The following is a 16,728-nucleotide window of genomic DNA, read 5'->3' as shown; positions in this document are numbered from 1 at the left end:
GTATTTCACATCTAACCTCAACATGGGTTAGGTTTTCATGTCCTTATTGTTGTATATGCCAGGCATGATTTTCTAACAAGTGACTGAAGCTTATTTGACGTACTTGGATTACTTTTTTTAAAATCAATGTCAGAAGCAAAGGAAAGTGCACATTTCAAGATGAATGTATAATAATCCCCTTAAGGTCCAAGAAGCTATATGTATTTTGTCAATTTCAAGATCAGTTTTAATTTTGGATCAGTAGTGTCTGTATGTATTCTGTCCACAATTAAATACTGGAAAGTATTCATACATATCACTTCACGATCCCTGAGTATAAGTCCATAACATGCCAACTTCTTTTCTTTGGATTATTATATATCCCATAGAGAAGTTTTAAACAGTATGGAAATTGTAGGGTTAGAAAAAACACCCTTAAAATCATTCTACTCGTTGGCAACTTGTTGGTAATATTTTGATGAAATTGTTTGGGGAAAACTGTCTTAGAAGCAGTCGACAGCACGAGCTGAGAGGAGAGTGGTCAATTCAGAATACGGAAGGAAGGGTCATCAAGTTGTTAGCAATGACTCCCCTCATGTGGTGGAATTTTGAGTAATTTCTTTTTATTTTTAATTTTTTTGGAATATTTTAAATGATCAGTGTCATTTTCAAAAACAATATTTTGTTCTGTTTAAATATAAAGTCATTAGTAACAAATGAAATTTTCTCCTCTTGGTCTACAACCTGTGTTCGATGTGTTTCCTGTCTTGTATTCATATACCTGCACATGTAGTTGGTTTTCCCTCTGTGTTCGTGTGTGTGTGTGTGTGTGTGTGTGTACGTGATTACATTAACCCGCCCCAGGAGTGCATTCTGGGTGCCTGGGTGGTAAGATCCCCCTCGTAGGAAAGGGTATTGGAGGGTCTGGTGACCAGGTGAGCGTAGGCCAGGCCTCCGGTCTCATTCCTTTGCCCTGGTTTATGCTTTTTCAGTGACAGCAGGTTGTGCTCAGTGATTTGCCCTGACCTGGGGCAGAGCACGTGTCCTACGAGCACCAGGTAGACCCCATCCGCCTTTCCTGGTGCAGCCTCGGCAGCCGGGTGACATCACTTCCTGCCTGCACTATTTATTGGTCAGAGCGTCACAAGCCTTGTGTGTTCCAGGTTGGGAATTAGGCTCCATCTCCCGAGGAAAGGGAAGCAGAGCCATGTGCCAGGAAGGCACAGGGTTGAGAAATATTGTTGCAGCAATTTGGAAAGTACAATGTCCCAAAAAACACTAGGAAAATCAGTAATATTAGGAAGAATAAGGTAGCATGGGCAATGCAGTGACCTAGTTCAACGGAGGAAATAATTAAAACCAGCAGAAACCCGGCTCTACATCTTATTAAAGCAGGACACAATAAAAACTAATGTGAGACTGCTTTCCATAAGATAGCCTCATTAGAGATAAGAAAAACACAGCAAACCATCAAAGACTCCGATTTTCTGCTTCTTAAGCTGGTGCACAGGCCCCTTCCATAGGCTCAGAGACAGGACCGTGGGGGTACAAATGGATGTAAAATCCATGAGAATGTTCATGGTCTGTGTAGGGGGTCCAGAGCTGTCAGCAAATTCCTGGTGTCTTTGAGCAGGAAAAATGTACGAAACATGGCAGGGAGATGAAGGGGCTTCCTCGCTGGTCGGAGGGCCGGGCGTCTGGGGGCAGAGAGAGACAGGCTCCTGGAGAGGTTGCAGCCGCCCCGGTGGGAGTTGGTCCATGACTTTCCCTCCTCCTGAAGCTTCTGAAACAGCAGCCACCAACGGCGACCACGCATCCTCACTCAGAGCAGCGGATGAGCGTTTTCAGATGCGCTCTCGCTGCCGTCGACCGAGTCTCACACAGACGGGATCCCACTGCGGTTATGTCTCGAGTGTTTCACAGTAAACAGTCAAAGCTAAGGCTTTGAGTGTCGTAGACAAGAGGACTTCCATAGTTCTTTATTCGGAGAAGTAGTAAATTCTTCATGGCATGGGACATGTATAGCATTATATATATGTGTGTATATGTATATATATATTTATAGTATAAATATACGTATTTTTTCATTGGGTCGCCTTTTCCTTTTTAAATATATTTTTATTGATTTCAGAGAGGAAGGGAGAGGGAGAGAGAGATAGAAACATCAATGATGGGACAGAATCATTGATTGGCTGCCTCCTGCACGCCCCTGCTGGGGATAGAGCCCGCCAGCCGGCATGTGCCCTTGACCGGAATCAAACCCGGGACCCTTTAGTCCCCAGCCCGATGCTCTATCCACTGAGCCAGACCGGCCAGGGCTATAACTATTTTTCATATTGTTCGTGTTTCCAACCCCTTACCGTCTCCTTCTGCGAACCAGATGGTAAGAATGAAAGAACGGGTCTAAAGGCCCTTTAAACCAAATTTTAAGAATTTTCTTACTGTCTCCAATGTATGCGAGAGAATTTCCCGTTCCTGTTCCAATGCAAAGAAAAACGCACGCCTGTCTGCTTCCTACCTCCACCAGGGCCTCTGAACCCCCTGACCCTCCACCCCGGGTACCGAGGACACAGCCACTGTCCCTGCCAGTGGCCTCACGCGTCCAAACCTTTGCTGCAGTGGAACTTTGCCGTGTGGACAGAGTGCGTTTTGAGCTGTGTCGTGCAGCTTTGCTCCTAAATGATTGTCTTGCTGATGTTTTCAGGGATGAACAAGAAGCAGAAGGTGTCAGCCAAGGATGAGCCGGCATCCAGCAGTAAAAGCAGCAATGCATCACAGGTGTCTAGCAACCTGCGTGGCCGCGCCCGATGAGTGCCCCCCTCCCCCGCCCCCCGTTAGCCGGCAGGGTTCCCAGAAATGCTTGGGTTCTCTAAGTCTGCAGAATTATTTTAAGTGGTCATTACTCACAAGGGAACGAAACTCACCCTGAAATGTAATAACCCAAATGCCTTTATTCAATAAATACTCAGCAAGTCTGTATCGAGCTCCTCCGGCGATGCTGGAGGCTCTCCAAGGCATTAGGCTACTGTGAGGATTAAAAATAGACACATCCTCTCCGAGCCTCCGTTCTGCTGAGCGGAGAGAAGTAAGCTGGCTATACATTGAGGTGGAGAGCCTGTGGATGGTAAATACTGCAGAGAGAAGTCGGGGAAGGGGCTGTTGAATGTGGTGGTGTGGGAGATGGAGCGAGGATGAGTGGCAGGTGGTGGTCGGGGGGAATTGACTAAAGGTCCGAGGGTCGGAGGTGCATGCTTTCGGTTGTGGGAGGAAACCTCCAGGCAGAGAGCAGAGCAAGTACAGAGTTCTTGTTTCTTTTATTTAAAATATAATTTTACTAGAGGCCTGGTGCATGGATTCGTGCACCAGTGGGGTCCCTCAGCCTGGCCTGTGCCCTCTCGCAATCCGGGACCCCTCAGGGGATGTTGAAAAGCCAGTTTCAGCTTGATCCCTGCAGGCCAGGCCGAGGGACCTCACCGGTGCATGAATCTGTGCGCCAGGCCTCTAATATGCAAATAAGATCTTTGGTTAATCTCTTCCCGCCCTCTCCCTTCCTCCCTCCCCTCTGAGATTCATCAGTCTGTTCCATGTTTCCATGCCTGTGCGTTGAGTGTCTGCCCCCTGGTGGTCATTGAGCATCATAGCTACTGGGCAGTCATTTAGGCTTTTATATATATAGATTGATTTCAGAGAGGAAGGGAGAGGGAGAGAGATAGAAACATCAATGACAAGAAAGAATCATTGACTGGCTGCCTCCTATATGCCCCCACTGGGGATCAATCCTTCAATCTGAGCATGTGCCCTGACTGGGAATTGAACCCATGACCTTCTGGTTCATAGGTTGACACTCAACCACTGGGCCATGCCGCTCGGGCCAAATCCCTTGTTTTTCAAAGAAAACAAGCATTCTGGACAAATTGAAATCCATCGGATGAATGATGTGACCTTAATTTTTTTTAAAAAAGTATAGCTAATGTAATAACTAAAAACAAAACCCCTGATCTTCCACATGAGGCAAATCTGACACCCCTGTGACTGAGTGAAGTTATAAGCATGGGTTTTGCTTATAGTTAGGTGACTGGGAAAAACTGAGTTTAATGTTTGAGAGGCTCTTGCTACTTTAATTTTATGCCCCAGGGAGTAGAGATTCCAGGCTTCCAGTGGAAACAAGTTTGAATTCTCTGCTGTGAGGCTATTGAAGTGTAATTTAGCATTTTCTGTTCACTTGGAGAGTGCTTTAATAGTGACTGTACAATATCTAACTATACAGCCAACAGAGCAGCTGTTCGGAAGAGCGCAAGGACATCGCTGCTAGTCTAGAGGGGCCTTTTGGGAGCTTTCTTAGTGACTATTGTTTTTTAATTAATCACCAAGTTTAGTGACTGCCCCATTTTCGCTCTAATTTCTAAATTCTCTTGGAATTTAGTCACAGAAAAAAGGACAGCAATCCCAGTTCCTGCAAAGCCGTAACCTAAAATGCATAGCCTTATGTGAAGGTAAGTTGTGGTTCTTGCAAGCGTGTAGCACTCACTCTGTCCTATCTGCATTTAGGAATAGGAATGTGCTAACCCTTTTCGGTCCGACCTCGAGGCTGACTCAACAGACCAGGCACTAGGAGCAGGACCAATGTCGAGCAATAAGAACATTAAAAAGTTCAACATTCAATCCCGTCAATTAATTTGGACCAGACTGTTTGAATTCCAAAACTAACATTGGACCGCAAAGAGTTAACGGAATGCTCGTAGCTGAGTAGCGAAAGCATTATTCATCAGGCCCGGGGCCGTCTCTAAGGGCACAGAGGGAACAAGGCTACCATAGAGGTCGGAAAGGTCAGAGCGAAGGAGCAGGGTTGGCAGAATTCGGACAGTGCTGTTTTGTTCCCGGCAGGCACCTCAGCGTGGCAGCTACAGCTGCCTGACCCGGGATCTCTTATCTCTGTGTGAAGGTGCCGCCTTCTCCGTTAGCTGGCTTTGAATGTGTGATATTAGGAACAATTGTGAAGATGGACGGAGCACTGAGGAGAGTGTCTGCTAGGCCTTTCTGTTCCTGTACTGAACTTGTCTTTCTATTCTGAACTTGGGACAGAAAAGTGACTGCAGGCAGTTTGCACGACCATCTACTTTTCTCTGTTCTTGATTGAAAATCTGACTGGGGATGAGAGTTCACGCTTGTGTTGGGGGTTTTGGCAGCCGCCGGGAGCTGTGTGGTAGGTTTGTGCCACCTGCTAGTTCTCTGGGACCCTGGCCGCTGCCTGCACCATCCAGGCAGCCAGGACCCGCGTCCTGCAGATGGCGCACCAGCCAGGTCGCACCTGCCGTCACGCCAACGCCTGGTGGTGTGGAGCGGCCTCTCAGAGTTCTTGTCTGCATTTCTCCGTCACTAACGACGTCGACCGTCTTTCATGGGTTAATGTTGCACGTACTTTTGCGTTGAGGTTCCTCAGGGGAGGATGTGGTAACTTCGGATAAAATCCTTCTTTAACGCGCCTTTTCGCCGACAGTGATCACCTCGCCGGACCTGCACAGACACGGGGAGATATGGGTCGTCCCGAACACCGAGCACGTCTGCACCCGGTTCTTCTTCGTGTAAGTGTCACGGCGCCCACCTGTGTCACCGTCCTCCGTGGGGAGGTCGCGGTGACTGCTTCCGCCGCCGGTGTGTAACACACGTCATCTCTACCAACTTCGTATTTCCGTTTTATTTTAATAAGCTGGAAGAAAGCATGATATTTAAATGCTATTAACCTGGGAGGATTGAAGAAAAATATCATCTTTTTAGCCATCTATCTGTGTTTATGTATGCATACATGTGTATACGTGTGTGTATGTATATGTGGCTATATATACACATACACAGATGTCATGTGTGGATATATATAGGAACATACACAGACATATGCATTCTTTATTTCTATATACTTACAAATATAAGGACGTGGAATGAAAACTATAAAAAGCTGGCTTACATCCCACAGAATGCAGGGTGGTTTTTCCTCAGAGCTGAGCTGGAGTATAGCAGCGTTCCTTTTCACCCCCGAGTAAACATGAGCGAGGTGGAGCTGCTGATTGTCCCCCCACACACACGTTCTCCTCGTCCCCGTCCGTCCGGCGAGGGCTCGGGGAGGGAGAGCATCCCTGGTGGACGTGTCTGTGGTCGTTGAGAAAAAAGTTGGGAGAGGCACTGGCTTGTTCCTCTGGAGCCGGGTCCGAGTGGCTGCACCGAGACGGCATCAGGAGAGCACAGCCTGGTGCCCGGCCTGCCGTCCGCGGCCCGTCAGCGGGCTGGCACTGGGGTGGCACCGGGGTGGCACGGCTGCTTTAAGATCATGCTGTTCATATCACACTAGAGGCCCGATGCACGAAACTCATGCCAGGGGCTCGGCCCTCGCAGCCCCCAGCTTCGTCCGGAAGGTTGTCCAGAAGGTTGTTCAACTGTCTGGTCTATTAGCATATTACGCTTTTATTATCATAGATGACTTTTCCGAAAGCAGACTTTCCATGATTCCTTGCTCAATCAGGCTGCCAGTTATTTTACAAACGTGGCCTTCTGCAACATAGAGCCCGTTGACTCACTTCACTTACCCTACAGACGACCGATGGAGTAGAATTATTACCCAGCAGCTTGGAGTTCTTCCCACGACTGTCTCCACTCTCAGTCCGTCCAGGTGACTGGCCTTCTCACCAGCCCGGCCTTCAGCCAGTCTCCCAAGTCTTGACCACATGGTGGTCCCCCTGGGCCTCTCCAGATGCCCCCCGCAGACGAGATCTCGGTCTTCACCCCCAGTTTTGCACGCCCTGTCTTTGCACCTCCCTGGCTCCTTGTCCTAAAGTCATTTGCATGACTATTATCTCCCCTAGTAAAATGCAAATTATGTTCCTACTTGGGACCCTCCCGTTGTCTTGTGCAGAAACACTGAATGCTAGTGAGTGGGTGCACTGAGCAAAGACCCATGTCGTACCTTAATGGAGAGGGTGGACACAACGGGTTTCTCGAGGGGATTTGGCGAGAGAGAGCCATCCGTCCGTCCACAGTGAGTGTCCTCCTGTTGCTGGTGGAAAACTGCTATCGCTTCTGGTTCCAGATTTAGGGAGACAGACGAGTGACCTGTGCCACCTGAGGCTGGTGACAGAGCTGCGACACCGGGTCGACAGTAAAGGTTGTCGGAACATTCAAAAGTCTGTCGGCGAGCTTCCCTCTCATTCCCCGGGGAGTTCCCGACAGCTACGTTCCATCTGTCGCCTTATTTTCTCTCTCCTGGCTTTTGAAGCAAATTGGTTGATTTTCCAATTAAAATGTTCGTAATCTTTTTATGCTCCTGGGAACATGCGCCATTTCTGTTTCCTTTTAGATGCTTTCATTTTTTCCTTCTCCATAAGACCCCAGTCACTGTCTCACTTCCCTGTTGACATCTTGCTCTGTTTCTTTTTAAAACGGGGTTGCTTTCCGGACTTGAACTTCCCAGGAACAACCCAGTATTTGTCTGCAGTGCTAAGGAGTAGCCACCCAGGGCCGTGTCTGCCTTGAGGCCGGTGCCCTGGTGCCACCATCACCGCGTGTCTGGCTCTGCCCGTCCATTAGGGCGGGGGTCGTTGTTTGCCCTTTAGTGTTCGGTCTGCTTCAGAGTTTAAGGCACTGACTGCTTTGGGCCAGTTTCACTCTCGAGCTGTTGGGCTTCCTTCAGGCTTCACTGACAGTGGGAAAGTGGGCATTTTTCTTAATACTTTCCATCTCAACCTCGCTCTTGCTCTCCGCTCTCCCTCCCCCTGTGCTCTGTGGAGGTGGAAAGTGCAGCACAGGGAATACAGTCAACCTATCGGAATCACTATGTATGGGGCCAGGCAGGTACTGGAAATATTGGGGAGGGGGGCACTTTGTTAATACATGACTGTCTAACCCTATGCTGCACTCCTGAAACCAATAGAAAATAATATTGCATGTCAACTGAAAAATAAAATTAAAAATACAAACAAAACGAGCAATATCACCTCTTGCAGACTGGAGGGTTTATAGCTGATAAAATCTCCTGAATTCATCCCCGAGGCGGCCACGGCAGCCTGTGTCAGGTGTCAGTGCCTGTCAGTAGAGGTGGAGGGTTAGACAAGCGACTGCAGTGGGTGGTGGGAAAAGGGAACAGGTTTATATGACAGACAGATCTTAACCAAAGGCCAGCTTTCATGTAGAGCAGTGGTTCTCAACCTTCCTAATGCTGTGACCCTTTAATACAGTTCCTCATGTTGTGGTGACCCCCAACCATAAAATTATTTTCATTGCTAATTCATAACTGTAATTTTGCTACTGTTATAAATCGTAATGTAAATATCTGATATGCAGGATGTATTTTCATTGTTATAAATTGAACATAATTAAAGCATAGTGATTAATCACAAAAACAACATGTAATTATATATGTGTTTTCTGATGGTCTTAGGGGACCCCTGTGAAAGGGTCGTTCGACCCCCAAAGGGGTCTCGACCCACAGGTTGAGAACCACTGGTCTAGAGGAAGCGCAGATGGTCGTATGAAGACTGGGTACCTTTTTCAAATGGCGTCCAAAGTAGGGAGGACAGAGTAGGTGTGCTGACTGTACCCAAAGCACCATGGAGCTAGGACAGACATGTGTGCACATTAGGGAATTCACAGTAGAGATGCAAGTGGCCTGGTACTTTTAATTGGGAAGCCATCAAGGACCAAAGCATCCTAGTTGGCGTGGCTCAGTGGTTGCGCGTGGGCCTATGAACCAGGAGGTCATGGTTTGATTCCCAATCAGGGCATATACTGGAATTGCAGGCTTGATCCCTAGTAGGGGGCGGGCACGAGGCAGCCAATCGGTGTTGGCATTTCTCTGCCATGGATGTTTCTATCTCTCTCCCTTGAAGTCAGGGCCCTAGCGCCGCCAGTCATCACATGTCTGAGCTTTCCTTTCTTTTCCTCTCTCTCTCTAAAAACCAATAAAAACATATTAAAAAGAAAGAAGAAGAACCAAAATAATTCTCAGACCTTCCCCTGTTCCCACTTCTCTCTCAGACCGTGTCTTCCTGGTGTCCGATTTATTCCCTTTCCGTCATTCTCCGCTGTTTTCCATAGTCTGAGCCCCAGTGGCGCTGGCCAGGCTGGCGTGGTCAAACCGTATTGTCTCCAGTGGGCAGGTCGCCTCCCCAGCCTCGGCTCAGATTTCTGGGTGCTTAGCTGACCTGCAGCCCAATGGGGAGCCAGGACTTATTCAGAAACCAGAATGACAGACTTTCTGCCCAGTAGAATATGCATCTTTACCTATTCTTCCACAGAGCACCTGATGAGATTTCCACACCTCTAAAGCATCTCCCTTTACACATTCTCTGGTTCTTCACAGGGAATGTACTGCTTGATCTGAGGAAGTATTTATAACTGGCTGTATATCACATAGGCCATTCTTTTCCTTGCAGTCGTATTTCAGCATGGAGGGTCCTGTATTTATATATATATATTCCTACATATATGTGTGTGCACACACTTGTGTGGTCACAATTAGCAGTGTTGGCGGGCACCCTTGAGTCAGTGGTTGGGAGTTTGAACCTGACACCGATGGCTGCCCCTGGGTGCTGGAGCAGTGGGTTAGGGGGGCCCTGAGTTCCCATTGCTGGGTCATCTGCTTCATTTCCCTGTGTTGTGCTGTTTCGGGGGGATTTGTATGTGGCGAGGGAAAGACATGAATCTCTGAGACCGGGTTTACCTGGTTATCTGTTTGGAAGCACTTAGCGCTTCTCTACAGCTTCCGTCTTGAAGTCATTCCCATGAAGTAAAATTAATGCATTGCCTGTTCTGCTCTGAATGTTATCGTGGAAGTTTAAAAAGTCATTCTTGGGAAATTTTTATTGCCCCAGTAGGTTTATGTGAGGAGATGAATGATCATCTAGGATGTCATTATGTCTTTCTAAAGGCCTCGGTAATTGCTGTCTTTCAGCCGGCATTGTCACTGCGGTTGCTTGGCTAAGCTTGGCGCGCGCACACACACACACACACACACACACACACATGCGTTCTTACAGGAAGGGGCACATAAATGAGAATGCGTTATCACAGACCCATGCACCCGCCGGTGATAAGACGAAATGCTTCACTGGTCACCGCGGAGTAGTAATTAGAGGTGGGCTTGGAGCGCACGGCAGCAATGAGGCGGTTTCTTAGAGTCACTGGTGAGGAGGTGGGCGAAGCGGGAGAAGCCAGGGTCTGAGGAGCATGAACTTGACCCGGGCTTCCTGAACCGCTGTGGGGATGTCTGCTCAGAGAGCTCCCTGCAGCTCAGGTGGACTTTGTGGGGGACTGAAGTTAAAACATCACAGGAAGGAAGGGGCGAGGGCGAGGCATAATCGGGCGTGGAGTAGCCAAGCTCCTCTGTGGTTCCCGGTGCACAGGCATCATTAGAATACAGCTGAGAACTCACTGTCTTTCGCTGTTGCTAACCCTGGGCTGTCTTTTCGGTAGCAAACAGCCTTTCTCAGCTGTTGGAAATGCTTTCTGAATTTCCTGGAACGTTTCCCCTTTGTTCACGTTTCATGTTTCTGCTTTGTGCCTTAGCTATGAAGATGGCCAAGTGGGAGATGCAAATATTAACACGCAAGAAGGAGGCATCCACAAGGAGATCCTTCGCGTAATCGGTAACCAGACCGCGACTGGTTGAAGGACCACCATCTTGTGAGCGGGGTCTTGAAAGCCTTCCTCGGGTTCAAAGCTGGATTTTGAACTGAAGAAGATGATGAAATAATTTATTGTTATTATAAACAAAATTAATCCTTTGAATACTGATTTTTTTCTTAGTATTTCTAAGTATCTCATTAAATACCTAAAACGGTATGAAATTTATCAATTGTAGGGTTATGGAATCTAGGAATAAACTCTCAACAGCACTTAAACTGAAGTTTGGGTTGCTCGCACAATAAACAGATTGAAAAAGCAGTTTTGTGCTGATATTTTTATATGAAACTCTTTCATTGGAAGTTTGGTATTATATACCGACACCTTAGGTTACCAAAATCGCATTGAGGACGTTTTATAACGATGTCTAAATCTCTAAGATACTTTGCAATAAGTAAAATGTTTGCACATTCTGACGTGCTATATATATATATATACTTAGTGGTATGAACATTCAGCTATTTTGAGGAGGGATGTTTCCTATTCTCCTGTTATTTTTCCTTAAACAAAAGCAATTAGTCTTAGATGCAATGCTTTGCCCAAAAGTTTGTAATATACATACCTATAGACCATGCATCAGAATGTGTGACTGTGCACATGTGTGTGTATATATGCACATGTGTATTGTGACAACAGGTGGCATAGCTCCACAATTCTCCCATTCAGTGACAATAAATAATATTCCATAAGCAGTAAATCCAGACAGAAACCAAGATATGAGCCAAATTTACCATTGTTCATTCACTGACAGTATTTGCTAACAAATTCTCTATTTGTTTAAAGAATGTTTTCTTTGGTTAAAATTCAACTCATTAATAATATTATGTAAATGTCTTAATTTGGAAACATAAACACCCCCTGTGGACTAAATCTACATTGAAATGATCACATGTTCTCAACAAAAGGTCTCAGAATTATAACAGACAGTACCTATTTTTTATTTCCCACAATGGAACATTTTTAAAATTTATTTAGACCACACCAGCATTTTTATATTTTTTCATCTAATACCTCTGCATATTTTTTTTTCATATTGAGAAAGAAGATAAACTTCGAAGTTTCTTTTATATTAAAAGGACACAAAATAAGTTTATAGGGAACAATAACACCAGCGCCCATCCTCCTGCCACTGGTCACGTGACCACCAACAGCATGTCTGGTTTCTTTGGGCCCCAACGTTTTTCTCAGTCATTACAGGTTGCCGTTGCCAGAGTTTCATTTTCCCGTGCCATGTCGTGGGAATAGGCCATTCATGAGAGCAGTTTAATTATCGTGTCTGCCACTCTGTTCAAACCCTGAATCAAGGCTCATATCTGATTCTAATTTACTTAGAAAAAGATAAGCGAGTATAGTCATTTGCAAGAATAATGTTACAACTTCTGTGTTTGTTTCCTCTGGCATAGAAGGTGAGAAAGAGGCCCTCCACATTGTTAAGGGGTGCTGCTGAGGAAGTCTGTATGGATCTTGTGTTTTCTTATATTGTACCTAACTGATTTCTACAGAAAGAGACTTGAAGTGGCTGGGATATTAATCCTTGTGACACCATCCACTTAAGACCTTGATCTGTGTTGAACCCAAAGTGAGCCTGAGGGATAATGTTGGCATTCAAGGGCCCAGGGGCGGCATCTTGTTTAGTCCTGTGAGCAGATGCTGGAGGACTTAGGTAGGGCTAGAGGAATCCTTGCTTAAGTCTCCCAAGTCCCTTGGACTGTGTTTTAAAAAACATTTTTAAGCAACAAGATTATTTTTTTTCCAAATTATTTTTTATGGGACATTTTCTATCTGACATAAATATGAAGGTGTAATAGCAGGATCTGGAAATTGAGGTCCAGGAGCCCCATTGTTTGGCCACTGGAACCACTGAGGTACCTGCCAAAACTCTACAGAGCCTCCACGCATCACTGAAGCCACTGACCTAACCCAGTAAGGGCTTACTGAACACCTGAGTGACCTGGAAGGTGTGTAGTGTTAGGATCTGACCTTCAAGCATAGCTTCAAGGACTGTGGGAGGGGAGGGAAAGCTAGCATCATACACACTTCTGCCAACTTAAGAATGAAAGTAGGTTCACCTCTCTGAGCAAGGAAAATGTTTGATCCTTTTAATGCCTAACGTTGTTATACACAATAGGCACCTTTTATGATGATAAAGTATGATGCAGGATCCTGATGCTTACCTTGATTTCTAAAGAATCTAATTTTAAGAAATACCATGAGTAAATGAATACCATGCTTCCAAAATCCAAGCAGGTCACTAAAATGTAGAAGTTTAAACATTATTGTTATCTTGCCTTGATTCAGTCACCCCATTAAGATACTATCCATTGACTTATTTGATGATTCCAAACGTGATATTGTATTGTATTTTTATGATTATTGGAAGTCTGTTCACTGCTGCTTTGTAATAGTTTATTAATTGTGTAGCCATTACTACTTAATATGAACCCACTGGGCAAAGGTAGTTATTTTCATTCTTGCAGTAGGGGAAGAGGAACCTCATTTATTAGTTCTATTTTTTTCCTGCCATTACTGATTTTGTAAACATTTCACTATGAATAATTTGTCCTTTTTTATCATTCACTGTATTATAAAAGAAGTAATTGAACATTGGGGAAGAGAAAAAGCAATAATATATTATTACTATAGGACACACTATGGTAAGGTACTGTAGTGGTGCCTTAGACTGCGTTAAGTTGAAATGGTTTGTATGTTTGTTGCTCAGCAAATCTCAAATGTTGGCCTCAAAGGTGGTTTTTAAATTTAAAATTTTGAATATGAGGACAAAATTTCAATATAAGATAGTAAGCTTAAGGGCTTACCATCAAATACTATGTGATGTAAGAAACCAACCCTAACTGTTGTCAATGCTTTGAATATTTCTCATGGAAGAGTTTAGAAAAGGAATCCTCAGTGTGCTTCCCTTTGCTTAAAAGACAGGAAACCTTTCCTATGCAAGTCTATTGTCATTGAAAGAAGGTTAGCAGTACTTGATGCCACAATACCACCACTTAATCAGGGCGTGGGGTTTCGGAAAGGTTTAAGGCAAAAAGCTGTCATCCTTGTTAAGTCTGGGTGACTTCATCCGGCAGTGATTTGATGTCTGACAGGTCACTCAACTGAGGACTGTCTACCGTCCAAATGGTTGGATTTCATGGTGGCGCCTGAAGCACATTTTAAAAATACTACGATGTTACTCTGTTGTCTCACTGAGTTCTTCATCATAACACTACCTCAAGACAAATGACAGACTGTTTGTCAAGGTAAATTGGGTTTCCAGGGTAAGAAAGAAAAGGAGTCTTACAAATAGAAGTCATCAAACTATTCAATAGTCAAGACTATACTGGCCATAGATATTGTCGATGGCCCCTTGACAACACAGTAATACAGATATTTCAATCACTGGGGATGAATGACGTAGTTAACACCCAATGGGTTATGAGAAGGGATTTAAAGCTGCAACAATTGAAAATAATTAGTTCTCTTTAAGATTGGTTTTCTACATGGGCCACTTTTATGTCCATTTACCCAAAGCCACAAATTTGCCCACCCTAAATAGTGGAAGGATTAAAAATACCCAATTCCTATGCCAGAAGGGCAGACGGAATATTCGAGTATTTTTGGCATTGAATGCCTGCTAAAGTTTTGTCCATTATATATCAATTTGATGTACGTTGTTACCCAGTTAATTTTTCTTGGGGATTTTGTAAACACCATGGTATATTAGGATACATTTTTGCAGGTCAAAAGAATTTCAAGTAGTTTTTAGACAAAACCTATCCACGAGTGTGAAGAAGCTGTGTTGAAGAATAGATTCCATTACACATTTGCCAGCGGGTCAGTAAAAAATAGTGCTTATTTACATAGTCCACATAATTTAATGTTCTAAAAATAATTTCTTCAATCTGCCCAATACTTAATGTATCACTTGAGATTTTAAAATATGCAGCCACTCCTTCCTGTAAACACGAAGATATGCCTGTGTTTCTTTAACTATATAGCCTTTCTTTACAATACATTTCTTGACTTTTGTGCACAAAATAGTATTGCAACCTGCTCTGTAGCCTTTGGTGCCTTAGAGTTATTATAAATATTTAACAATATGTACATAATGTAAATACTGCCAAGAGATCACTAAGGCCAAATATTTTCTCTATTCACTTTTTATTGCACTTGCTTTCTATTGCTACGTAAGCCTCTTTTATCCAGCTTTGTAATAGTCCTAACATTGTAGCCAATGTAAATGTTTACTTTCAATAAATCTGAATTTGTTCAACACGCACGGTATATGTGGGCGCTGCTTTGAAAACTCTCTCAGGCTTAGTTAGATCCTCCTCAGGATGAATCTTGCTTCTGGGGACTAGATACATGACGTTCTGGACAAACTCTAAAAATGAGGCTGCCCTGTTTGCTTATAAAAACACCTTTAAAATAAGAGGGAGTAAAAGAAAAATATCTTTTTGCCAGTTTTCTCCAAATAGTTGCTATAGATTTATTGATCGCGTGAGTACCATTTTAATTTCAGATTATGCCAAGAAACACAGGATTGAAAAGAAAGATTTTTGTATTGTGTCTGCGTGCTCTTACAAATGCCTTGGCAGAATATCAAAAGGAGCTTTTCAAAGGACCCTCCTGAATTTTCTAAGCTTTTCTGACTTGGTTAGTAATTGGGGAATGATTTTTAATACAGCTCACTAACTGAATACGACATTGGTCCATAAATAAATATAGCTCTCTGAACACATTCATAGTGAATGCTTATGGGGAGCTAAGTTTATTGTCATAAATAAAATAATTTTTTACTTCTGTTACATTTCCGGTGAGGAAACCAGAGGTAGCACATGCCTGTTTGTGAGACTTGATTTCAGTTACTCCAGAAATGCTTGTTAAAGGTCTAGTCAGTCTAAGGCAGTGGTCGGCAAACTGCGGCTTGCAAGCCACATGCCGCTCTTTGGCCCCTTGAGTGCGGCTCTTCCTAAGCCTTAGGAGCACCCTAATTAAGTTAATAACAATGTACCTACCTGTATAGTTGAAGTTTAAAAAATTTGGCTCTCAAAAGAAATTTCAGTCGTTGTACTGTTGATATTTGGCTCTGTTGACTAATGCGTTTGCTGACCACTTGTCTAGGGCAGCGGTTCTCAACCTGTGGGTCGCTACCCCTGTGGGGGTTGAACAACCTTTTCACAGGGGTCGCCTAAAACCATCGGAAAACATATATAATCGCATACTGTTTTTGTGGTTAATCACTATGCTTTAATTACGTTCAATTTGTAACAATGAAAATACATCCTGTGTATCAGATATTTGCATTACGATTCATAACAGTAGCAAAATTACAGTTATGAAGTAGCCACGAAAATAATTTTATGGTTGGGGGTCACCACAACATGAGGAACTGTATTAAAGGGTCGAGGCGTTAGGAAGGTTGAGAACCACTGGGCTAGGGACTCTATTCCTTACATAGAGATGATTCATCTTTTGCCTTGGCCTTAAGGAGCTTTCCATCTACTTGGGAAAAGAAAACAAATGCATTTCTATTGACACCGCGTTGCATAATCCTTTGGCAACAAAGTGCCAACGATTCACTTGTCCATCTGCCTTCGCCCTGTACGTAATGCACTTAGTTTTAGTTTTTGATTCCTTTACCAAATTTTTTATGACAGCTTTTTGACTTCGTGGCTCAACCTCACTGATGTCGACACCTGTCACTCCTGGGACACGGCTCTTCCTCCTCAAAGGAACTTGCTGGCAGGAGTGTAGGCCCAGGCCCCAGGTTAACCCAAAGCTGCAGAGGCTGGTTTTGTGGGAAGCCCACGCCCAGAATCCCTGAGAATTTGTTGAATATTCATTTGGCCTCTGTGTCTGCTCTCAAATTCCAGGTCCCTCTGTTTAATTATCTCAAATAGTAGTGACCTGTAACTTCATGCAAGAAGAATGGAAATTTCAAAGGTGCCAAATACGTAGTTTAAGAATGATGTCTTCTTGAATTTCAGGTAAGATAAAATATCTTATAATTTAGAAAGTACTTTCTGTAGATTGTCTCATTTTCCCGACAAAATGACTCTGTGAAATGTGTTAGCAGATATC

General features: G+C 44.2%; 1 protein-coding gene across 1 annotated transcript in view; it reads left to right on the top strand.

The window, feature by feature from the left end:
* PARP8 (poly(ADP-ribose) polymerase family member 8) overlaps positions 1-14,905 on the top strand; it is a 129,149-nt gene extending 114,244 nt beyond the window's left edge. Inside the window, exons 23-26 of the mRNA XM_070411761.1 lie at positions 2,684-2,757; positions 4,403-4,472; positions 5,477-5,561; positions 10,531-14,905. Of these exons, the coding sequence (XP_070267862.1) occupies positions 2,684-2,757; positions 4,403-4,472; positions 5,477-5,561; positions 10,531-10,633 (332 nt within the window). The 3' untranslated portion in view covers positions 10,634-14,905. The remainder of the gene's footprint in view (positions 1-2,683; positions 2,758-4,402; positions 4,473-5,476; positions 5,562-10,530) is intronic.
* The last annotated feature ends 1,823 nt before the right edge of the window (positions 14,906-16,728 follow it).

The sequence above is a fragment of the Myotis yumanensis genome, unplaced genomic scaffold, assembly GCF_028538775.1.
Source record: "Myotis yumanensis isolate MYYU_CA2020_CCGP unplaced genomic scaffold, mMyoYum1.0.hap1 SCAF_4, whole genome shotgun sequence".
Taxonomy (NCBI): domain Eukaryota; kingdom Metazoa; phylum Chordata; class Mammalia; order Chiroptera; family Vespertilionidae; genus Myotis; species Myotis yumanensis.
The sequence above is the reverse complement of the archived record's forward strand: the minus strand, read 5'-3'. Positions and strand labels throughout refer to the sequence as shown.